The 25,746-nt window shown below is 46.6% G+C and overlaps 1 protein-coding gene across 3 annotated transcripts in view; it reads left to right on the top strand.

Moving 5' to 3' along the window:
- MTF1 (metal regulatory transcription factor 1) overlaps positions 1-25,746 on the top strand; it is a 50,465-nt gene that overhangs the window by 9,308 nt on the left and 15,411 nt on the right. For all 3 annotated transcript variants that reach the window (XM_006158586.3, XM_006158585.3, XM_014591622.2), the window contains 5 exons: positions 14,979-15,217; positions 17,553-17,684; positions 20,123-20,196; positions 21,313-21,449; positions 24,257-24,334. In XM_006158586.3, coding sequence (XP_006158648.1) covers positions 14,979-15,217; positions 17,553-17,684; positions 20,123-20,196; positions 21,313-21,449; positions 24,257-24,334 — 660 coding nt within the window. The remainder of the gene's footprint in view (positions 1-14,978; positions 15,218-17,552; positions 17,685-20,122; positions 20,197-21,312; positions 21,450-24,256; positions 24,335-25,746) is intronic.

Genomic DNA, 25,746 nt, shown 5'->3' with positions numbered 1-25,746 from the left:
GCTGAACCGTTGGCCAGGAAGAAGGAAGGAACCCTATTTGGTGTGATTGCATATGAAGTAAGTCGTGATGTGCTGATGTAGCCCAGTGCCGTGACTGGGACTGAGTGTCCTTTTCTGCCAAGCACAGTTAGTGTTGCTTTGTGAATTGGACTGCTTGCCGTATTGCTTTTAGATATAACACAGATGAATTCTGTGGTCGGCAATGTCCAGGAGGAGCTTGGTTTATCAGGGGGAACACATTAGACGAGTACGAGAGTAACAGGACACGTGAGACTCCGGTGTTCCGGAGCCACTTGAACTGCGTCCTTTACTTTGGAAGACCTGGCTCCAATCTCGTTCCTCTCTTCAGGCAGTGGATGACCCACTCAGACACCCCGAGAGAGCCACCCACCTTGTGTGTCTGCGCACTGTAATACATTTCCTCGCAGGTCCCTTTCTGCCCTCCCACGGAATTGCCATTCAGAACTAGGACAGAGGCGATTTCTGCTTGAAGATCTGGAGTTAAGAATCCATTAATTTCTTTCTACAAGCTTTTATTTTGCCAGATAGCAGGAGAGACAAAGAAGTCCCCGCCCTCAGGGGCTTGGAGTCTAGTGGGGATTCTAGGTCTCCCTTCACATTGTGCACAGGCTGTTCCTAGGAGGTCTTGCTAAATGTTTGCTATTGTAGGACATTGTTGAGAAGAACCTGAATTTCTCCCTCTTATTTAAATCATACTTTTTTTTCCCTCTTATTTAAATCAGTCTTTTTCTCAAAAATTGCTTCTTCTGTGCTGTGAAGGGGTAATTTCAACCTGGGTTCCATGGTGGTTCTGGAACATACTAGCTGTGTGGCCTTGAGCAAGCTGCTCTGTTTCCTCTTTTATAAAACCGGAGTAAAAATATCCCGTTGCATTTGTGAGGCTTACATGAGATTTACTCATATATAAGTGTACAGCACTGTATGCATAAAACATTTAGCGTAGTGTCTGGTGCATTGTGGTTGTTCAGCGACTGTTTTGCTTTCTCTTCCTCATAGGCCCCCTTGGTTCTTTGAGGTAGTATGGGGTAATCTCCAAGTTAAGAAAAGGTTAAAATGTTAAAGTGTTAAAATGCTCTGTTAGGGACTCTGCGAAGCATTTTTCTTTTAGATAAGGTTATAAATTGTGTCAGGTTTCAAGGTACCCTACCGAAGTCTTGGTGACCCTTAATTAGCTGAACACTCATGTTAATACTACTGTGGACTGTATACCATCACTATAACCGGGTTTTAAGTCGGAAGTGTTTGTAGCCCTTGGCAGGGGTGCTGTGAACACCAGCTTTTGCTGGTAATCATCTGTCACACCCAACCCTCTTTGACTTCCATAGTCCCAAGTCATCTGCATTCTTTCCATGGTGGTCATTTGGGGCACCAGGCAAAACTGGGGCTCTACGGCTAAAGAGTGAAGGTACCATGGTGGTGGAGGAGGGGTGAGATGCTGCTCACATCTGTCAGGTACCTGGTATGTACCCATGCATTAGGGGCTTAATAGAACTTCACATTTGATTTTTATAAAATAGACACTATTTGTCCCCCACATTAGAAGTGAAAAAAAAAAAAACCATCATAAAGACACACGACTAGTGAGTAGTAGATTCTGAGATTCAAGCTGAGGCCTTTCTGGATGTCAAAGCCCATGCCTTCTACAATACATAACTTCTGCCAGGATGAGAGAATCAGATGCCAAGACCTGTTGGCTGTGAAAAGGACTGTGAATTGAAGAGGCAGCAGGATGGCATTAATTTTTCTTCTTCTGTTGTTGTTATTATTATTATCACTATTGGGCACATGTACTCATCAGGGAGAGACAGAGAGAGGGGAGTGATCATGCTGCAGTCTCTCTTCCATCTCCCCCTTCCGGGATGTTGCTCACGTAAGCGTACATGCCCGGCATGTTTTTGAAGTTGCCCGTTCTGGGACTGGAAGCTTGAGGTCAGCCATGTGGGACCCACTGCCTTGACCACTAGGCCATGGAGCCACCTCAGTGGCATTAGCTCTATAAAAGTAAAAGGTGAAGTAAGAACAGTGCTTCAGCGCTGGTGGGTGAGTGGGGAGGCCAATGGGAGAAATGCAGTCAGTTCAGAGCTCTTAAGAGCCTTTTTTTTTTTTTTTTTTTTTTTTACGTTTATTTCTTCGGAAAAAGAGAGACAGGCATCTCCAACAGGATGATCACTGATCACTCCAGTCAGCTGGCTTGGATTATGGGCATGGGGAGAGCCCGGCCCTGAACCTAAGACTTTTCCTTTGTGAGTCCATTTTTATTACCACTGTGCCACTGCCAGGCCCCTAGAGTTTTTCGTTGGCTTCTTGGTTACCCATGACAATGGAGTCAATGAGAGCAGTGCCGGCGTGGAGAACAGAGTTGGTACTTGGCAGAGGGCAGGGAGACGAGTGTCTAGAGATGAGGAGGAAAGGGCCATTTCCAGCCCAAAGGAGGCAGGCCAGTCACTCGCTCCAGGGATCTGCAGACCTGGGACTTCTTTCCCTGCTGTGGAATCTAGTTCTCTCTCGCTTCTTTCTTCTCCAGCAGAAACCCAGCCTTTTTTGTTGTTGTTGTTCTTTTTTTGATTTTTTTTAAGCTTTTGTCTCCTAGAGTTTCAATGTTTAATTTTCTCACTTTTGCTTATCTCACTTACCTTTCCTTCTTTTATTCGGTTGACTTAACAAGGCAATCATCTTTGTTAAATATTGCTCTATTCTAGAAATACTTAGAACATTTTTAAAAATTTTTATTTGTTTATTTGGAGAGGTTTTCGCTATAGGGCGTGTGCGCTCGCCAGACAGACAGAGAGAGACGGAGAGACAGAAAGCGAGAAATCACCCCCAGGGGGGATAGTCACGCCGCAATCCCTTCTCCTCCATTCTCCTCTCAGGATATTGGGCACGCACGTACACACGCCTGGCGTGAGTTTTAAGCTACCGGATCCGGGACACAAACCGTGGTCGACTACATGGGAGTCCAGCGACATAGCCATTACGCTAACTACTGGTCCCGAAATACTTAGAACGTTTTGTAGGTCAACATCAGTTCTCCAAAAGCCCAGGCTGCCTGTTCATTCCTAACACCAGACTCCATCCTTAGTGAATCTTACCTGTGCTTCCACCTGGGTTTTTGGTGTGTACCTGTGCACTCACCAGAGAGAGAGAAAATGAGAAAGCACCCCCGGGGGGATGGCCATGCTGCAATCCCTTTATTCTACTCTTGGGATTTGGGGCATGCACACTTATGTGCCTGGTATTTTTCACGCTGCTGGGTCCGGTACTCAAAGTACACAGTTGGCCACATGGGATCCAGCCGTCTTAACTGGATCTCACTCTGCTACCTACCTGGCCTCACCGCTCTGCTCTGCATGGTGGATGACAACTCTGTGAGACCACAGTAGGAACAATAAAGCCATGCCTATTGTTCAGATTCTGCTGGAGAAATCTGGTTTATTATTATCCAATCAAATCTTCAGTGACATTGTATTATAGATGTTCTTACTCATTTTTTGGTGGTTGTTCTTACTCATTTTGATAAGCAAAATAAGTATGTGTCACCCTACCCTGAGGTTTTTAAATTGAGCTTGGGTGGGGCCAGATGGTGTTACAGTGGTAACCAATGCTCTGTGAGGCTGATCCCACAAGGAAAGGTCCACAGTTCATGTCCTGAGACCTCCTTATGCCTGCTAGGCCCTCAGGAGCATGCCCAGGATGGAGGCTGGCTGAGGCTGGAAGAGGGCCAGGGCATGCAGACCCTGCTGGGGTGCTTATTTCCCTGCACCCTTTCTCCCATGCAAGAAAAAATAAATAAAAATTTGGGGGAAAAATTCAGCTTGGGGATCACCTCTTTTGAGAAGTTCTTCTTAGTCATTCCAAGTCTAAGATGCCCTCTACATTTTCAGGGGTATGCTGAACATTTACTTTCAGTGTAGCCTCTCAGCACATTGCCCTTGTCTGTCTGATTCTCCTTTTGCCTTTGAGCTCCTTAGAAGTGGGGGCTGTTTGCATCCCCAGCAGCTGGGTCATTCTGGAGCAGAATCCTTCTGAACAGGGCGAATGATAGACCTTAATTGTATTTAAATGTACAAAATGTTGCCTTATCTTGTCTATGTAGCCATGAAAGCTTACATATGTTTTGCAACTTTCTATTCTAACTCTGTTTGAATAGGTAGTTTTCTCTTTGCGACATTTGGTGCTATTTAAAATAATTCTGAGAGGTAGAAGCAGTAGCTTTCACTGTCCAGATGAGGTAAGAGGTTACTCGCTATTCAGCGCATGCTCGATATTCATAGCTGATCTTCTCTGTCTCACGTTCTGGCTTCTCCTACCTCTCCAGTGAAGGTTGTCATGTGGGGCAGTTGCAGCCCGTGAGTCAGCCGAATTCCCAAAATGGGTTATCTCCCAGTCATCTCTGTTCATCTCTAGTCTTTTTTTTTTTGGGGGGGGGAGCGGGAGGCTGAAGGTCATGTGCATTTGCCAGAGATAAAGAGACAGAGAGAGGGGAAGTATCCCACCATAGGGCACAGTCATGCTGCAGTCCCTCCTTCTCTCCCTCCTTTCAGAATTTTGGGCATGCAAGGGACCAGCAGTTAGCGAAATGGCTGTCACTGGACTCCCATGTAGTCAACCGTGGTTCATGTCCCGGACCCAGTGGCTTAAAACTCACACCGGGCGCGTGTGTGTGCGTGCCCAAGATCCCGAGGGGAGAATGGAGGAGAAGGGATTGTGGTGTGGCTATCCCCTCTGGGGGGTGATTTCTTGCTTTCTGTCTCTATGTCTCTCTCTGTCTGGCGAGCGCACGCGCCCTATAGTGAAAACCTCTTCAAAAAAAAAAAAGAATTTTGGGCATGCGCACACGAAACCCAGCCTTTTTTGTTGTTGTTGTTCTTTTTTTGATTTTTTTTAAGCTTTTGTCTCCTAGAGTTTCAATGTTTAATTTTCTCACTTTTGCTTATCTCACTTACCTTTCCTTCTTTTATTCGGTTGACTTAACAAGGCAATCATCTTTGTTAAATATTGCTCTATTCTAGAAATACTTAGAACATTTTTAAAAATTTTTATTTGTTTATTTGGAGAGGTTTTCGCTATAGGGCGTGTGCGCTCGCCAGACAGACAGAGAGAGACGGAGAGACAGAAAGCGAGAAATCACCCCCAGGGGGGATAGTCACGCCGCAATCCCTTCTCCTCCATTCTCCTCTCAGGATATTGGGCACGCACGTGCACACGCCTGGCGTGAGTTTTAAGCTACCGGATCCGGGACACAAACCGTGGTCGACTACATGGGAGTCCAGCGACATAGCCATTACGCTAACTACTGGTCCCGAAATACTTAGAACGTTTTGTAGGTCAACATCAGTTCTCCAAAAGCCCAGGCTGCCTGTTCATTCCTAACACCAGACTCCATCCTTAGTGAATCTTACCTGTGCTTCCACCTGGGTTTTTGGTGTGTACGTGTGCACTCACCAGAGAGAGAGAAAATGAGAAAGCACCCCCGGGGGGATGGCCATGCTGCAATCCCTTTATTCTACTCTTGGGATTTGGGGCATGCACACTTATGTGCCTGGTATTTTTCACGCTGCTGGGTCCGGTACTCAAAGTACACAGTTGGCCACATGGGATCCAGCCGTCTTAACTGGATCTCACTCTGCTACCTACCTGGCCTCACCGCTCTGCTCTGCATGGTGGATGACAACTCTGTGAGACCACAGTAGGAACAATAAAGCCATGCCTATTGTTCAGATTCTGCTGGAGAAATCTGGTTTATTATTATCCAATCAAATCTTCAGTGACATTGTATTATAGATGTTCTTACTCATTTTTTGGTGGTTGTTCTTACTCATTTTGATAAGCAAAATAAGTATGTGTCACCCTACCCTGAGGTTTTTAAATTGAGCTTGGGTGGGGCCAGATGGTGTTACAGTGGTAACCAATGCTCTGTGAGGCTGATCCCACAAGGAAAGGTCCACAGTTCATGTCCTGAGACCTCCTTATGCCTGCTAGGCCCTCAGGAGCATGCCCAGGATGGAGGCTGGCTGAGGCTGGAAGAGGGCCAGGGCATGCAGACCCTGCTGGGGTGCTTATTTCCCTGCACCCTTTCTCCCATGCAAGAAAAAATAAATAAAAATTTGGGGGAAAAATTCAGCTTGGGGATCACCTCTTTTGAGAAGTTCTTCTTAGTCATTCCAAGTCTAAGATGCCCTCTACATTTTCAGGGGTATGCTGAACATTTACTTTCAGTGTAGCCTCTCAGCACATTGCCCTTGTCTGTCTGATTCTCCTTTTGCCTTTGAGCTCCTTAGAAGTGGGGGCTGTTTGCATCCCCAGCAGCTGGGTCATTCTGGAGCAGAATCCTTCTGAACAGGGCGAATGATAGACCTTAATTGTATTTAAATGTACAAAATGTTGCCTTATCTTGTCTATGTAGCCATGAAAGCTTACATATGTTTTGCAACTTTCTATTCTAACTCTGTTTGAATAGGTAGTTTTCTCTTTGCGACATTTGGTGCTATTTAAAATAATTCTGAGAGGTAGAAGCAGTAGCTTTCACTGTCCAGATGAGGTAAGAGGTTACTCGCTATTCAGCGCATGCTCGATATTCATAGCTGATCTTCTCTGTCTCACGTTCTGGCTTCTCCTACCTCTCCAGTGAAGGTTGTCATGTGGGGCAGTTGCAGCCCGTGAGTCAGCCGAATTCCCAAAATGGGTTATCTCCCAGTCATCTCTGTTCATCTCTAGTCTTTTTTTTTTTGGGGGGGGGAGCGGGAGGCTGAAGGTCATGTGCATTTGCCAGAGATAAAGAGACAGAGAGAGGGGAAGTATCCCACCATAGGGCACAGTCATGCTGCAGTCCCTCCTTCTCTCCCTCCTTTCAGAATTTTGGGCATGCAAGGGACCAGCAGTTAGCGAAATGGCTGTCACTGGACTCCCATGTAGTCAACCGTGGTTCATGTCCCGGACCCAGTGGCTTAAAACTCACACCGGGCGCGTGTGTGTGCGTGCCCAAGATCCCGAGGGGAGAATGGAGGAGAAGGGATTGTGGTGTGGCTATCCCCTCTGGGGGGTGATTTCTTGCTTTCTGTCTCTATGTCTCTCTCTGTCTGGCGAGCGCACGCGCCCTATAGTGAAAACCTCTTCAAAAAAAAAAAAGAATTTTGGGCATGCGCACACGTGTGCCTGGCATGTTTCCAGCTCTAACCAGCAGGCACAGAGCCAGCCCCATCTCTGCTACGTTTAACCTACTTGACCTCCGTGAAGCATTTCATTTGTCACTTGTCACAAGTCACTTCACATCCTTGTCACTGCTTTCTCAGTGCTAAGTCTCACTTGTTTTTTTTTTTTTAATTCATTAGTTCATTCATTCATTCAAAAAATATGAACCGAGCACCAGTTTGTACAAAGGCTCGTCCCTGAGGTTGTCAGTGCACGGTGTGGTCCAGCTGTCATGGAGGTGACAGTTCCACAGGAGGCAGACATTCGTCCATTTGATTCAACAAATACTTATTTAATGCCTGCTGTGCCTAGCAACTAAAGATAATGTCCTACATTGTTGAACTGTGTAACCGGTTCACCTTAATTGTATCATGTGCTTTGAAGAAATACAAGAAGCTATGAAAACCTACAAGGATTCCTGTTCTAGTTTGGGGGTGGGGAAGTGTGTCGGTCAGGGAAGAGTTCCTTGAAGAAGGAACATTTATCAAAAGTTTGTATTGGCCACGTCAGAAAACCTGGGTGGGCATAGAGTTGGGCAGGGCCAGGACTCGGGAGTAGTTCATTATCTACCGCCATTTCCTGTAAAGTCGGCAGCTGCTGTAGCATCTCACAGTGGAATCCTGCTCTGCATTCCCCGTGGGCGTCTGCTCCATGCCTGAGACCTGCAGACTCCATCACAGGACCCACAGTCCCAGCTCTCCGATCTGGGCAGTGACTGGACACCTCCACCGGGCAGCACTGAGGTTTTTCAGCTTGATGGGCAGTCAGGAAGCACGCGTGAGGAGACGGTGAACACCATACACGACATGTGGGACGAGTGGCCCGGTTAAATGTCACTGGCATTCAGAGGAGGCCACTGTCCTGTAGACGGAGTCGTTAAGGAGGACTTCGAGGTAGTGAGATTTACTTACCAGAAGAGAGACTCAAGAAGCAGAGAAGAAAGGAAATAGGCATTTCCAGAGGGAAGGAAAGAGCAAAGGCAGGTGGTGGGGTTCAGTCTGCAGCTGGAGAGGCGTTTGTAGCCGCCAGTGGGCCTAAGTAGAGCCTGCTGTTTCTGGTTACTGAGTAACTTGATGGAGCACAGAGAGGCCTAGGGAAGGTCCTTAAATATTAGGCTAAGGATTTGGGACTTTGTCATCTGAGCAGAGATGGCATGCTCGGAGCCGTTTTACATACAGTTCATCTGGCAGTGAGTGACTTCGGTACTAGGAACGGGAACCTGAGGGTGGCTGGGCCGCTGGTTGGGCATCAGTTTCCCGGGTGTTTACCAAGCAGGGGCACATTCTGTGTGCAGGCGAGAAGGGCAGGGATGAAAGGTAAGAGAGCACTTGTCTGAGGAGCCTAAAGACTCACTCAAGATCATGGCAGGGTTTGGAGGGGTGAGGGGGAAGGGGCAGGGAGGGAAGAGTCAAGGCCCTGCCCTTTTCCTCCCCACAGGTTTAAGGAGTTAATAAACGATGGCTCACAGGCCAGATCCATCCAGATGCTTGAGTTTTAGGTCTTTCAGCTAAGCATGGCTTTTACATTGAAAATAAACTGTATAAAAAGCAGTTGGCGAAATGACTGTGTCGCTGGACTCCCATGTGGTCAACCGCAGTTCGAGTCCTGGACCTAGTGGCTTAAACTCATGTCAGGTGCGTGTGTGTGTGTGCCCAAGATCCCGAGAGGAGAATGGAGAAGGGATTGCATCGTGGCCATCCCCCCGGGTGGTGATTTCTCGCTTTCTGTCTCTCTTGTCATCTGAGCAGAGATGGCATGCTCGGAGCCGTTTTACATACAGTTCATCTGGCAGTGAGTGACTTCGGTACTAGGAACGGGAACCTGAGGGTGGCTGGGCCGCTGGTTGGGCATCAGTTTCCCGGGTGTTTACCAAGCAGGGGCACATTCTGTGTGCAGGCGAGAAGGGCAGGGATGAAAGGTAAGAGAGCACTTGTCTGAGGAGCCTAAAGACTCACTCAAGATCATGGCAGGGTTTGGAGGGGTGAGGGGGAAGGGGCAGGGAGGGAAGAGTCAAGGCCCTGCCCTTTTCCTCCCCACAGGTTTAAGGAGTTAATAAACGATGGCTCACAGGCCAGATCCATCCAGATGCTTGAGTTTTAGGTCTTTCAGCTAAGCATGGCTTTTACATTGAAAATAAACTGTATAAAAAGCAGTTGGCGAAATGACTGTGTCGCTGGACTCCCATGTGGTCAACCGCAGTTCGAGTCCTGGACCTAGTGGCTTAAACTCATGTCAGGTGCGTGTGTGTGTGTGCCCAAGATCCCGAGAGGAGAATGGAGAAGGGATTGCATCGTGGCCATCCCCCCGGGTGGTGATTTCTCGCTTTCTGTCTCTCTCTGTCTCTGTCTTTCTGGTAGCACATGCGCCCTATAGCAAAAACCTCACAAAAAAACTGTACATTTCTTTATTTCTTGAGAGAGAGGGCGAGAAGCCCTGGACAAGACACACGGGAACCCCCTGACCTGGCCAGGGTCACTGGGGGTCATGAGAGCCTGGCATGGTCCATGCGACTCAGGGTCCTCACCATGGGTCTGCCTGGGACCCCCACTCTGCAGAACGGCACCCTCCTGCTTGCACACTGCAGCTGGCACGGGTTTTATTGTGTTGTTCTTTTGTTTAGGTTTTGTTGCCGGAGGGTGCATGTGGTTGCCAGAGAGAGAAAGCAGGGGAGGGAGAGTGCGAAATTACCCCACAGGGATTGTGGCCACGCTGCAGTCTCTTCTCTTCCATTCTCATCTTGCGATCTTGGGCACACACATGCACCCGGTGTGATTTTAAGCTGCCGGGTCCAGGACTTGAACAACAGTGTCGGCCGGGTGGGATCTAGCTGCCTTAATCTCCACACTTCCTGCGGCCCACCTGGCCCAGTTGTTTTTTTTTTTTAAGAGATTTTTGCTATAGGGCACATGCCTTTGCCAGAGACAGAGAGACAAAAAGTGAAAAATCAGTCCCTGGTGGAACAGCCACGCCACAATCCCTTCTCCTCCATTCTCCTCCTGGGATCTTGGGCACATATGGACACGTGCCCGGTGTGAGTTTCAAGCTGCTGGGTCTGGGACTCGAGCTGCAGTCAGTCATGTAGCAGTAAAGCAACGTAACCACTACATAGTGTGCTGGTCCAAGCTGGCCCAGCTCTCCCAGTGGGATCTGGTCATACCACAGTCCTCTAGTTCTCTATCCCGTCAGGAACCTGGGCACGGATATGTGAGCCTAGTGTGTTTTTCAAGCTAGTGGGGCCGGGACTTGAATCCTGACCAGCCATGTGGGCTCTGGCTTCCCCTGTGCAGCACTTCACTGCTCACTGCAGGACCTGCCATCCAATTATGCCTAGTCCTCACAGCAACCCTAAAAAGATAGATTTTGTTTCCTCCATATTATAAGTAAGGAAACTGAGGCTTAGTAAGTTTTAGTAATTTTCCCAAGGTTACATAGTAAGTGGCGGAGCTGAGATTTGAACATAAGCCTGCTTTAGTGTACAGGCAGTCAGCTATTAATCTGTGTACCCGAGACTCCTGCCACAGACTGACCTTCCTTCTTCTAGCCTGTAGGAGACTTCAGAAAGTTCGTGGCGGGCCAGGCTCATGACTTAGTGGTTAAAGGAGCTAGATCTTTCATGGCTAATTGTATAATTTGAGACTCAGCCCCAGTGGTGTGTGCGTGCGTGTGTGGTGTGTGTGCGCACGCGTGCGCGTGCATACCCCGGATCCCAGCAGGATGGAGAAATGGAGACAGGATTGTGGCATGACCGTGTCTCCCTGGTGTGTGCTTTCTTCCTCTCTTCCCTCTTTTTTTTCTCTCTGGCAAATACTCACATGCACGTACCCTCTGGCAATTAAAGTTCATGGAAAAGTGGAATTAAAGTATACGTTTATTATGGTGCAAAAAATGTTTGAAATCCGTGCATAATTTCTTCATAATGCACGTCTTCTGTGAACTTTTTAAAGACTCCGTATATGTCCAGCTGCCTACTCTTCACTTCTTTCTGGAAGTCCTGGCAGCATCTCAAACCCAGCTCATTTCCCCACCCCACGCAGGCCCAGATTGGTAGCACACCATCCTGTAGTCCTCACCCCATAATCTTGGGTGTTGACCTGCCTCTCCTCCAGGCCTTCCACTCCTTAGCACTCAGCTGTCATTGTAGCCAGTCCCTTCTCCCTTCTCCATTTCTCTAGAACTCATCTCATGGTTTCCACTGTTACTGCTCTTGTTCAGGACTTCTGTCTCTTTGTTAAACTCTTGTTTCTCTTCTCTTAATCTCTACCCCTTCTACTCTCTTACCCTTCCAGTCCTTCTTCCACGAGGCTGCCAGAAAGATCTCCTAAACCCCAACCCTGCTTGTGTTGCTGTCTTGTGTTGATGGTTGATGGCTCTTTGTCCTGTTCTACTTCATAGTTTAACAAGGTCTTCCCGTATTGTTCTAGACCTTTCTCTCCCTGTCTCTCACCGTCTGCATGTGTGTGTTCATCTCAAACACTTTGTTCCATGCACTTGCTGTGCTGTTTCCCTTTCTGGAATGCCCTTCTCTTCCTGGTTTGGCTGAAGAATGCTCATCCTAAAAACAGACAAACAAGTAAAAAAAAACCCTCGATTTAGAGAGAGTACTTCTCAGATTCTAGGTTTTCACTGCTTTCTATCTCTTCTTCTCCCTCCAGGGTTTTTGCCATAGGGTGCATGCACTTGCCAGAGAGAGACGGGGATGGGGGGGGAGTGAGATATCACCCCCCACGGGATGGCCACATCACAATTTCTTCTCTTGAAATTTTGGCCACTCATACACATGCACCCAGCATGATTCTCAAGCCACTGGGTCCAGGACTCGAACCGCACTTGGCCTTGTGGAAATCCAACATCTTAAGCACCATGCCACCTCCTGGCCCCTTTCTACTCCTTTGGAGAGGGTTTAGATGTTCCTTTCTCGTGTTCCCACGGCACCATGCACATGTCTGTTGTATTAGAGATATGGACTGAGAGTTTGGAGAAAGGTTAGCATTATAGGTTTATGCACATGAAAATGTTGGTTAAAGCTAAATACTAGCATTTGATATATGTAGCATAAAATAATTCACAAAATATTTTCACAGATTTTAAAATTTTTTCCAGAGAGTTGGGACCAGCAGATGGTGTAATGGTTACGCTGCTGAACTCCCATGTAGTCAGCTGTGGTTCAAGTCCTGGACCCAGTGGCTTAAACTCACACTGGGTGCATGTGTATGTGTGTCTAAAATCCCAAGAGGAGAATAGAGGAGAAGGGACTGTGACAGAGCCATCCCCCTGGGGGGTGATTTCTTGCTTTCTGTCTCTCTATCTCTCCAGCAAGCACATGTGTCCTATAGCCAAAAAAAAAAAAAATCAAAAGAGCATATGCACTTGTTAGAGACAGAGAGAGAGAGAATAAGAAAGCAACCCCCAACCCTGGCCCCATGGGAAGCGCTCACTCTGCAATCCCTTCTCGTCCATTTCTTCCTCCTTTCAGAATTTTGGGCATGCACCTGCACACACCTCATGTGTTTTTCAAGTCACCAGGTCTGGGGCTTGAACCAGTGCAGTCAGCCATGTGCTGTGCAGCTGCCTTCACTACCACACCATGGACTGGTCCCACAATTTTTTTTTTCCTTAGATTTTTGCCATAGGGTTCATGCGCTTGCCAGGGAGAGGCAGAAGAGTCAGAGAGAGAGGGAAAGTGAGAAACCATCCCAGGGGGATCGCCATGCCGCAGACCCTTTACCTCTTGGGATTTGGGGTGCACACACACACACATGCCTGATGTGCTTTTTAAGCTGCAGGACCCAGCACTTGAACCACAGAGACGACCATATAGATCCACCACCTTAACCACCACACCACCTGCTGGCCCTGACCAATTAAAAAAGAATTCCAGCAGGTGTGCTCTAGCCAGAGAGAGTGTGTTCTGCAGTGGAGCCTGGTCATGCCACATTCCCCCTGCTCGGGGGCTCTGTCCTGTCAGGGATTTGGGCACACCGGTACATGCACCCAGCTTGCTTTTCATCAAATCCTGGCCAACCCCAAGGTTGGCCATGTGGGATGTGACTCCTTTAAGTACCAGGCCACAGAGCCGGCCCTCACAAATATTTTATCTTATTTTGTTCCACCCACAAGGCTGTGAGACAGGCAGGGCAGGCATTAATATTTGTATATTCAAAATAACCTGAAGCTTAGAGGTGAAATAAAATGCTCCAGGTCTTACACATGAATGTAATTCACCTGAGAATTATGGTGAGCACACACACATGTATAACCTCACCCTCAACAAGCTTTTTTCTTTTCCTTAATGAATTTTTAAGTTAATTTTTAAAAGTAAATACCAATGGTTCTTTTTAAAAAGAATTATTTTATTTAACTTTATTTATTATTATTATTATTTTCTAGTTTGATCAGACAGAGAGAGTAAGAGGGAAAGTGAGAAAGCAAGCCACCAGGTCCAGTACTTGCAGTCAGCCATGTGGGAGTCCAGCACCTTTAACCACCATGACCCCTGCTGGCCCCAGTTTATTTAAGTTTTTGTAGTATGGCGTGTGTGGTTGCCAGGGGGTATTGGGAAGACAGAGAGAAACAGAGACAGTGAGAGAGAAAGTAAGAAATCACTCCCCGGGTGTTGGGGGGGTGGCCAGATTGCAATCCCTGCTCCTCCATTCTCTTCCTGGAATCTTGGGCGTGCATGCACACATGCCTACTTTGAGTTTCAAGCTGCCAGATCCAGGGCTCGAACTGCAGTAGGCCATGTGGGAGCCCAGCAATGTATCTGCTGGCCCCTCTTTTACTTTTTCTTTCTTTCTTTCTTTTTTTTTTTTAATATTTGTTTTGTTTTTGTTTTTTGGGGGTTTGTTTTAATGCCAGAGGGCACAGAGCATGCAGGAGAAAGAGAAAACACCCGCCTCAACAGAGGTGGTCATCCCACAGCTGTTTTCCTCCAGTTCTCTGTCAGGGTACTCGGCTCACGCGTGCTTGCTTGGCATGTTTTTCACGTTGGCAGGGCCAGAACTTGAACCTTGGTCAGCCTCTAAGGTTGCATACAGGGCTGAACCTAAACTACCCTTTCAAAAAATTTGGTGGTGACAGAGAGGCTGGTAGTTAGAAATGTCATACCAGCAAATAGTCTGTGAAATTCATACTTTGTAGACAGAAATAAGTAGCGGAAATTCTCTAGGGAAAATCTGTTTGATGATTAAGTGTATTCATTTCAGGGTGTTTTAGATTCAGTTTGATAGCGGTCAGTTCCAATCAGCATATGTACCAGAAGGCAATGTGTTTAATCAGGCCTTCAAACAAAGTTAAGATTTCACTTGAGGGCCCACAGGTGGTGTGGTAGTTAAGGCACTGGACTCCCACATGGCCAACCATGGTTCGAGTCTCGGATCTAGTGGCTTGCTTTCTCACTTTCGCTTTCTCTGTGTCTATCTCTGGTCAAAATAACAATAATAATAATAATAATAAATCAAAAAATAATATCTTACTTGAACTGTGTGTGTCTACCTCGAGGGGACAGATGTGTGTTAGCGTCTGAATACATCCCATACTCACTCAGATATTCACCTTCATACAGGCCTTTTTCTTCCCTGTTACTCCGTGATCTGATCAACAGGGAGGTTTCCCCACCATTGTTAGCAGTGTTTTCTGTGTTTATGATGAAAACCTATCTGTGTCACCATATCTCCTGGAGCCCAGTGGGCACTCAGCTCCTGGTGGCGGGTTGGAAGTTAAGCCCTGGGCAGTCCTTTTGTCCTCCTGATGAGGTATCTTCTGTCTGCCAGGTAAAGCGGTACCAGTGCACCTTCGAGGGCTGTCCCCGCACCTACAGCACAGCAGGCAACTTGCGCACCCACCAGAAGACCCACCGAGGAGAGTACACCTTCGTCTGTAACCAGGAGGGCTGCGGGAAGGCCTTCCTCACCTCTTACAGCCTCAGGATCCACGTGCGAGTGCACACGAAGGAGAAGCCGTTTGAATGTGACGTGCAGGGCTGTGAGAAGGCGTTCAACACACTGTACAGGTCAGCGGCCCCTTCTCCACTGTTCGCTAGCCTCAGACCCTGCTCTTGTCGGACTGCAGAGCTCTCGCTCACTCTTTGCACGGGAGAAATATTTGCTCAACGAACACAACTATGCTCAGCTATCTAAAAGTCAAGGAGCTTATTATTTACAGATGGACGAATCGCAGACTGTTTAGAAATGATAGTACCTCTGGGACCAACAGACGGTGTATTGGGTATGTCGCTGGACTCCCACGGAGTCGATCACAGTTTGAGTCCCGGACCAGGAGGCTTAACACACACTGGGCACATACGTGTGTGTATGCCCAAATCCTGAGAGGAGAACGGAGGAGAAGGGATTGCGACGTGGCCATCCCCCTGGATGGTGATTTCTCGCTTTCTGTCTCTCTCTGTCTCTCCAGTGAGCTCACACGCCTTACAGCAAAAATCTCTGTTAAAAAAACAAAAACAAAACAGAAATGATGGGACTTTTGTGTTTAGATCTGCATCTCAGTGGAGTGACTTTCTGACCTAGGAATGTCAACATTTGACCACAGAGTAATAGCTCCCCTTGGCTCTGGATCTTTGTGCTAAGGCTTCTGTAATTTTCTTTCCCACCTCACCTTGATAACTTTTTCCACCCTGAGATAGGGGAGCTGGCCCAATCAGTAGCCACTTCTCTTATTTACATTTATATCAGGAGACTTATATGAAGAGGTCTTCAGAAAGTTCACAGAAAACGTATACTATGAAAAACTATGCATGGATTTCAAACTTTTTTACACCAAAATAAACTCATATTTTTAAAAAATAATATTTATTATTTAATTTTATTTATTCATTTGTTTTATTTTAATTTGACCAGAGAGAGAGACACACACACACAGAGTAGGAAAGTGAGAACGCAAGCCATCATGTCTGGGACTCGAACCATGGTCAGCCATGTGGGAGTGTCCAGCGCCTTAGCCACCATGCCACCTGCTGGTCCCCAAACTCATTTTTTTATCCTTTTCTTTTTTTCTTCAATTGCCAGAGGGTGCATGTGCTTGCCAGAGACAGAGTGTACAAGCGCACAGCCCTGTGAGATATGGTCTCGCTGTAGACATTTCTTCTCTATTTCTCCATCCTGTCAAGATTCAAGTGCACAGGGCCGGCAGGTGGCTTGGTGGTTGGGGGCGCTGGACTCCCACATGGCCAACCGTGGTTTGAATCCTGGACCTGGCAGCTTGCTTTCTCACTTTCCCTGTCTCTCTTTCTCTCACTCTGCCCCTCTGTGGTCGAATTAAAATAATTAAAGTTAGGGACCAGCAGTTGGCATAATGGCTGGTTTGCTGGGCTGCTATGTAGTCAACCACACGTCGAGTCCTGGACCTGGTGGCTTAAACTCATGCTGGGCATGTATGCATGCATGCCCAAAATCCCAAGAGGAGAATGGAGGAGAAGGAATTGCAGGTGTGGCCATCCCCCTTGGGGGAGTGATTTCTCGCTTTCTGTCTCTCTGTTTTGCTGGCAAGCACATGCACCCTAAAGCAAAAACCTCTCCAAAATAAATAAATAAAGCTAAATAAAATAATTCTTTTAAAAAATTATTAAAAAAAAAAAGATTCAAGTACATGTGCATGTATGCCTGGTGTGTTTTTCAAGTTTCTGGGGCCAGGATTTGGACCTCAGTCAGCTGTGTAGGATCCAGCTTCATGTGCCCAGAGTGTACATACTGTGCTGGGTGCCAGCCCTAAACTGGTTCTTTTTTTTTTTTTTTTTTAAGAATTATTTTTTTTAATTGCATTTGTTGTTGTTGTTATTTAATTTGACCAGAGTGAGAGAGAAAGGGAGAGGGAGAAAGCAAGCCGCCAGGTCCAGGACTCAAACCACAGTTGGCTATGTGAGAATTCAGTACCTTTAACCACCATGCCACCTACTGGTCCCCCTAAGTTGGTTCTTAAACGCCACTTTTCCATGAACTTGTTGAAGTCTTCTCATACTGTTCTTCAATATTGGGTGTAAAATAAGAGAAATAATAGCTAACAGGTAAAAACACTCACCTTGTGCTAGACGGGACTCTAAGTGCCAATCCTCATAACAACTGATAAGTACCTGGGAGCCCCAAGAGGTTCTGTTAACGGCGCAAGGTCCCCCATTCCCTAGATTGCAGGGCAGGATTTGAACCCCAGGCTGTCGTCTCTAGAGTCACACTCATACCTCAGAGCTGTTTACTTCTCTGAACTTCTCTTTGGGCAGAACGTTTTGGAGACGGATGTGCTGTGGATAGTTTACAAGACGGTTAGGCACATTAAGCTGGCCTGGGGAGGCTCCGCGGTATGTAGTGATGAGGTGAATTTCTCTGGGTGTTTCGCAGGCTGAAAGCACATCAGAGGCTTCACACAGGGAAGACATTTAACTGTGAATCTGAAGGCTGCAGCAAATACTTCACCACACTCAGTGATCTGAGGAAGCACATTCGAACCCACACAGGAGAAAAGCCATTTCGGTAGGTCTTACTGTTTTCTATTTATTGTTGACCAGGTATGTCAGCTGGGTGTCTTAATATACTCGAGAAATTTTCAAATAGGAAGACTCCCATCACCAGTTCTTTCCTTGGCGGTGCTACCTCATCCAGGGTAGCTGTTGCCAACTGCCGCAGGTTAACAGCGTGCCCATGGGTGCCAGGAGCGTGCTTGCTCAGTGGCTGCTGGCCTTTCTGCCTCATTTTTCCCCTTTATTTTCCAGAAGCATATGTTGAAACTCACATGGTGTAGGTACTTTTATTAGTGCTAAAGGAATACCAAGAAGCAGGCTGTCTTCTCAGAAACCTTAGTCTGGTGGGCAAGAACAGTAAGTTAGTAGATAGATAGTATCACATGCCCAACTGCCCTGACTGCAGAAGGGAGGGATTCCTGCCCAAGAATCCAGGTGGCGAGGGTGGGAGGAGAGAAGCAGGGAGATGAGGGGTGGGCATGCTCAGGTTGGGTGTTTTGTTGTTTGTTCAGTCAGCTATTTGTAGTAGCTTGTGTATACAGACACATAGAATCACCCATTTATTCATCTCTTTCTCTCTTTCTCTCTCTCTCTCTCTATATATATATACACACACACACGTGCACACACACACACACACATATATATTTTTTGAATAAAAACATATGTAAGCTAAGGAGGGACTTACACCATTCGGCTTTCCTCTCTGCTACAGCATAGCATGGTTCTGGACATTGACCCAGTGTTCAAAACAGCTTTGGAATGATTATATGATATCGTTTATGAGATTGTCATTTTCCTCAAAATAATATATTGTTAAAAATTTCTGTGACAATGTTTTTGAATTTTGGCAGGAGGTAACACTGTTACATTTGTGACGTTAAATAAGTTCTTGTCCCTTTTTAAATTATTTATCTCCTCATCAAGATGCTTAGAATAATTCAAGGCTTAGGACAGTCAGCTTTGAGACACTGGTGAAGTGGAGTCGTGTTTCTCAATTGCAGATGCATTCCTGGTTCCTTTTTTTTTTTTTTTTTTTGAGGGTTTTTGTTATAGGGTACATGCGCTTGCTGGGGAGACAGAGACAGGAAGCTAGAAATCACTCCCCACGAGGGATGACCTCGCCACAATCCCTCCTCCTCTGTTTTCCTCTCGGGATTTTGGGCACGCGTGGACATGCACCCGGTGTGAGTTTTAAGCTGCTGGATCCAATACCCCAACCGTGATCAGCTAACCATTACACCATCTGCTGGCCCCACCTTCCTGATTCTTGTTGGTTATTCTGCAAGACGAAACTAAGAGTATTTTTGCTCCCATAGGCTGTTGAGGGGACTCTGATTTCTCTCCAGTCATATGCGTTTAATTTTGTAATGATGAAAGCTGCTAGTTTTTCTTGAATATTAACTGGAACTTTAGACATAATGATGATTATATGTAACTAAAAATGGAAATTGTTTCTATTTAAAGAAATAAAATATTTTGGTTCATCAGAAAATACATTCCGTCATGTAAGTTCATGGCTACTCTGTGCATGGACCACTGTAGACGTGAGAGCTACACAGATCCAGCCCTATGTCCTCACGGGCCAGGAGAACAGAGGCCACCGTCTGCATAGAGAGGTGGAATGATACTGGAGATGAGAGGTGCCCTGAGAGAAGCTTGTTGGTAAATGCTTGAAGAGGGAAAAATTACATTTAGCTTTGGTTATCAGAGTAAAAGAAAAAGAAGTAGGGACCAGCAGTTAGCATAATGGCTATGTCGCTGGACTCCCATGTAGTCGACCGCGGTCTGGGTCCTGGACCTGGCGGCTTACACTCACGCTGGCGCATGTGCATGCCCAAGATCCCGAGAGGAGAATGGAGAAGGGATTGTGGTATGGCCATTCCCCCTGGGGGGTGATATCTCACTTTCTGTCTTTCTCTGTCTTTCTGGCGAGTATACACGCCCTATAGCAAAAACCTCTCCATTTAAAAAAGAAAAGAAAAGAAAAAAAAAGTAGATCTCAACGCTAGAGTCTAGATAAATCATTACAGCCTGTCTATTCTGACTGATTTTGTTCTGTTCTGTTGGAAGCCCCACGAGTCTGCGGGAGCCTCTTGACCCACTCTTGATATTCCTAGAATTCCACCAGCAGTAGGTTTTCCAGACGGGCTCTCGCTGTCAGAAGAGTTTGGTTGAGTCATTTGTCACAAGGCTTTTATTGACAGGGCTCTCCACAGGTGCCCTACCTATAGGACAAGAAGTACCATCCTGAGCTCTTGGCTCCCTCATCCCACATGTGCCACCTCACACTTCCAAGGACCCCTTATCATTCTCTTTCTTACCTACAAAACCAGTGTCGTTGATCTGATAGTGTTTTCGACATTTGTTTCAGTTTGTACAAGAGCTGTTGAAGGTAAAGATCTATTTTCTAATGATGCGTGTGTCTCTTTGCCTAAATGACTTGTTTAGGTGTGATCACGACGGCTGTGGAAAAGCATTTGCAGCAAGCCATCACCTTAAAACTCATGTCCGCACACATACTGGTGAGTTTGGACTCGTTTTTATTGATTTTCTTTTTTATCCTTCATCAAGCCTCTAACCACACTTGTGTTCATTGAGAACTATAGGGCTTTGGGCAGAGGGTGAGCTAGATCAGTTTAACCTTCAGAAACTCATGTCTGAGTTTCTTTCAGAGGTGAAATGAGCTAAAGATTGGACTCAGGAATCTAACCTTAAGAAATGAAGCTAAGGGGCCAGCAGGTGGTGTAGTGGTTAAGGTGCTGGACTCCCATGTGGCCAACAGCAGTTTGAGCCCCAGACCTGGACACTTGAAACTCATGCCAGGCATGTGTGCATATGTACTCAAAATGCCAGAAGGAGAATGGCAGAGAAGGAGTTGTGCTTTCTCTCTCCCTGTCTCTGTCTCTCCAGTGAGCACATGTACCCTATAGCAAAAATCTGTCTCTTAAGAAAAAGAAAAAAAAAAAAGGGAAGAAAGAAACTAAGCCAAGCTGGTGCAGAGCGTACATCTGTAATCCCAGCTACTCTGGAGGGCAAGGAAGGAGAATTGCAAGTTTGAGTTCAGCTTGGGCCACATAGCAAAACCATGTCTCTCGAAGAAGAAAAGAAAGAAAGCCAGTATAGAGATACTCACAAAAGAGAACCTCTAAAAACACGGATTTTTCTTTAAGCTTCCTAGGAGCCGGCCCTCTCCAGTGCTTTGCTGAGCATTAAGTTTCAGGACTGAGATGATTAACATGCAGTTTAACAACCGTTACCCAAACCCTCATAAGAATATTTCCTTTTCTCTTTCTTTTTCTTATTTTTTTTCCTTCTTTTTGAGAGGGTTTTGCTATAGGGCATGTGCTCGCCAGAAAGAGAGAGACAGAGAGACAGAAAGCGAGAAAGCACCCTCCAGTGGGGGATGGCCACGCCACATTCCCTTCTCCTCCTGGGATCTTGGGCACGCACGTACCCGTGCCCAGCATGAGTTTAAGCCACTGGGTCTGGGACTCGAACCGCGGTCAACCACATGGGAGTCCAGCGACATAGCCATTACGCTAACTGCTGGTCCCTCCTTTTCTCTTTTAAGGAAAGATTTCTTAATTGCACCAAATGACTTTATGGTAAAATTAACACTACTTTTGTCATTCTTGCAGGTGAAAGACCCTTCTTTTGCCCCAGTAATGGCTGTGAGAAAACATTCAGCACTCAGTACAGTCTCAAAAGCCACATGAAAGGCCACGATAACAAAGGACACGCGTACAGTGCACTTCCACCACACAACGGATCCGAGGTGTGCGCCGTGTTTGTCTCTGGCTTTGAACCGGGCCCCACAGAGCGACAACAGGGGTTTGTGTATAGCAGTGAAAGGTTTAGGTGCTTTCTTGAAGCGTGGCTGTCTGAATTCAAATCCAAGCCCCATCACTAATTGGAGGGCTTTAGACTAACCATATCTTCATGCCTACTATATTCACCCTTAAACCCAGAAAACAGTATTTAAAATGTGAGAATCTTTGCTAAGCTGCATTGAAGTCATGGCCAGTTTCTCGCTCTGTAGCAGTCCAAGGGGACAGTAATGCCAGCACCCTCTGAGGCTGGAGTGCCCTGGCGTGTAGTCCGGGGACTGCCTCCCTGGAGCTCTGTCCACTCCCCCGGGCAGGATCTGCTCTGGGCCTGGGCTTTCCAGGCCACCCGTGTTGCCTTCGAGTCCTACTTTGATGTCTCCGGGCCTGGGTCTCTCCCTGAACTCCAGACTCACATGTTCAGCACCTACTCCCCACCTCCACCTGTCGTCTCCCCAGACGTGACACGTCCACACATGTTCTGCCGGGTCTTCCCATCTTAGTAAATGGCACACGCCCAAACTCCTTTTCTGTTCTCGTAGCCCATTTACCAGCAAAGTTTGTGAGCTCTACCTTGAGCATACATCGGAACTCGATTATTTCTTTCACTTACCGTGCTCAGGCAGTCTGCTGTCATGCACTTGCCTGGACTATTGCAGTAGCTGGTTAAGTGAGCTCCTAGCACCTTCTACTCCCTTCCCTCCTCCCACCCATTTTCCCTTTGTCTCACAAACTGTTCTACACGCTTCAGCCAGCGTGACCTTTAGGAACCACAGTACAGATAATTTCTTTTTTTCCTTTTTCTTTTTTCTTGTTTTTTTGGAGAGGTTTTTGCTATAGGACACGTGCGCTCTCCAGAAAGACACAGAGAGAGAAAGCGAGAAGTCACGCCAAAGAAGGGATGGCCATGCCACAATCCCTTTTCCTCCATTCTCTTCTCGGGATCTTGGGCACGCACGCACACACGCCTGGCGTTGAGTTTAAGCCACCAGATCTGGGACTCAAACTGCAGTCAACTACATGGGAGTCCAGCGACATAGCCATTATGCCAACTGCTGGTCCCCAGTGTGCATAATTTCTGTCCTTTGCTCATGGCCCTCCAGCTTCTCGTATCACTTAAAGTAAAAGTCCTCATCTTTACAGTGATGAGGACATTTGCACACTCTGGCCTGTCGCTCCTCTGACCTCGTCCACTTCTCCTCCTCGCCCTTCAGCCATGTTCCCTCTCTGGCTCCATGAACCTGGGAAAGCTCACCCCAGGTCTGCGTACTTGCTCCGCCCCGTGCTTGGGACTCTGCCTGACTACGTGCCTGAGCTTGCTGTCCTTGAGTCTCTGCTCAGATGCCCTCCACAGCACGTGCACCATCCTGTATACTTGGGTTTCCTGTCCTCTCACAGTCCCCTAGGATGTAAGCTGTAGGGCGGCAGGAGCTTTGCTTTCATTGTATCCCTGGAGCCAGACAGGGCTTAACACGAAGTAGGTGTGCAGTCCTGTTTGTAGGAGGCAATCATGAGGGTGCGCCAGATCCAGGCGAGGTCAGGGTCTCCAGCTGAAGGGTCATTTGCACTGGCATTCCAGGAGGCCCGAGGTCAGAGTTAGCCCGGGCAGTGAGATTCGAATAGTGAACCCTCAGGACTGCTCAGAGTAAGGATGCCTCAGTGTCCACGTTGGGGTCACAGTGGTATATCGGAAGGAAGGGGCGTTGACGTTCAGTCAGAGGCACCAGATTCATCTTCAGCTAATTAGGTACGTGTCTGGGGCACTTCATTCCCTCTGTCTTAGCATCAGTTTCCTCGTGTGAAAATGGGATTATGGAATAAGGCTTCAGGCTTTACATGAATAGCAAAAGGGGTCGTGTGTAAGCACTTGTAGACAATGAGTCCAATTACATTATTACAGCTTTTGTTACTCTGGAGCCTGAGTCACGAGATAATTTTGAAACTCTTGATTAATCACCTTTCAGAAAAATAATAGGGCCAGCCCCAGAGCCTGATGGTTAAGAAAGTCAGCTCCCACGTGACTGCATCCAGTTTGAATCCTAACCCTGCTGGCTTGCAAACATGCTGGGCCTTTGTGGGTGCAGGCCTCAAATCCCAACAGGATAGGGAAGTGGAGGGTCGGGGTTGTGGTGTGGTCGCATCCCATCGAGGGCTGCTTTCTCCCTCTGTGTGTGTCTCTGATGAGCACACATATCCTCTAGCAATAAGGAAGGAAGCAAGGGAGGATTTTTATTATTTTTTTAAATTGTGTGTCTCCCTAGTTAGCACACATGCCGCTAGCAATTAAGAAGGAAGGAAGGAAGGGAAAGAAAGAGAAGTATAAGTGACTCTTCTAAGAATATCAGAATTTATTTTTTTAATTTTGCCAGAGGGCATGCATGCCAGAGAGAGAGAAAGCAGCCCCAATGGGGAACGGTCACACTGTAGTCCCGTCTCCATCTCTCCCTCCTTTGGGAATTTCAGGCTTGCGCATGTACCCACACACATGCCCAGCATGTCTCTCGAGCCACCCAGTCTAGGATTTGAACTGTGCAGTCAGCCACGTGGGATCCAGCTCCCTAACGACCATGCCACAGGCTGGCCCCAGGGTCTATTTTTAATGAAGTAATTCACTGGGCCTTTGCTTCAGATGTTTTGTATCTCTCTAGGTCACACATTTGGAACCTCAGGGACTTTGTAATCAAGTGTTTTATTACATTATAATGCTACTGTAAATTCTGATTTTTGTTACTCAATTAGAATTGTATTCTCTTCACAGGATGCACATCACTCACTTCGTCTGGGTGACTTGAGCCTTCTGTCCACAGATTCTGATTTGCGAGAAAATTTCAATATGGTAAGTGTACCCATGAAGTGGGTGCTAGGGAAACGTCTACAAGAATCAAGCATTCCTTGTGGTGGGAAAGTTGAGAAAAGCCAGTTTTTGAGGTCTCCTAGATTTAATTTTGTTTAATTACTGACCATTTTAGGGTCTTTTTTTCTTTCTCCTGATAAGAGCTATATTAGGAGAAATTGTTCTAACTATTAGTGGTTTATTAAAAATGTATTTAATTTTATTTATTATTATTCATTTTCTATAGAGCACATGTGCTCACCAGAGAGAGAGTGAAAAAGCAAGCTGCCAGGTCATGGACTCAAATTGCAGTTGGCCATGTGGGAGTCCAGTGCATTAACCATCATACCACTGGTTAGATCCCTTAATGACTTTTTTTTTTTTTTAAGAATTACTGTATTTATTTATTTATTTATTTATTTTTTAATTTGACGAGAGGGAGAGAAGTGAGAGAGAAAGTGAGAAAGCAAGCTGCCAGGTCTGGGACTTGAACCGTGGTCAGTCAGTGGGAGTCCAGCACCCTTAACCACCACGCCACCTACCAGCCCCTTCCTTAATGATTTTCATCTCATTTACTTGATAACCTTATAGCACCAGAAAAATGATTTCTTTTATTCATTTAGCAAATACATATTGAATGACCACTTCAGCAGGCATGTTTCTAGCGCTCAGCTGGTAGTGATGAAAAAAACAGGTTTGGGGGTCCAGCAATTGATGTAATGGCTGTGTTGCTGGACTCCCATGTAGTCGACCGTGGTTCGAGTCCTGGACCCAGTGGCTTAAACTCATGCTGGACACGTGTGCATGCATGCCTAAGATCCCGAGAGGAGAAAGGAGGAGAAAGGATTGTGGTGTGGCCATCTCCCCTGGGAGGTGATTTCTTGCTTTCGGTCTCTCTGTGTCTCTCTTTCTGGCAAGCACACACGCCCTATAGCAAAAACCTCTTGGAAAAAAAAAAGGTTTGGTCTGCCCTCAAGGAGCTTAAAGTCAAGTCCATAAAATGTACCCAGAACTCAAGTTTCTGGACTTTCTCTTATCCTCCTGTCTGACTGACTTTGTCTGTTCCCTTCTCTAAACTTACCTTTTTGGGTTTTTGAGAAGAACCACTGAAACAGGCCTCTGTTGAAGGACAAATCTACTGTATCTTGATCTGATTGCTTTAATTCATGCCATTAGGAAAAGTTCCTGCCAGTCCTATGGCCCTGGGAAGCAACTTACAGACCTCTGCAATGAGTCTGAGCCTATGCCAGCTTCTTCCTGAGAATCTGAGAATTTTGCTATGTTGCCAATGCTGACTTTAAATTTGGACTTTGTTGTTTTTCCTGGTAAATAAATATAGCTTAGGCCAGATTTTCTGTGACTGTATGCATAATGCATCAGTGTTATGGAAACTGTTTGAACAGAGACTGACTGAC

The sequence above is a fragment of the Tupaia chinensis genome, unplaced genomic scaffold (genome assembly GCF_000334495.1).
Source record: "Tupaia chinensis unplaced genomic scaffold, TupChi_1.0 Scaffold000604_1, whole genome shotgun sequence".
In the NCBI taxonomy this organism is placed as follows: Eukaryota; Metazoa; Chordata; class Mammalia; order Scandentia; family Tupaiidae; genus Tupaia; species Tupaia belangeri.
Note: the sequence above shows the minus strand (reverse complement) of the source record. Positions and strands in the feature narration are given on the sequence as shown.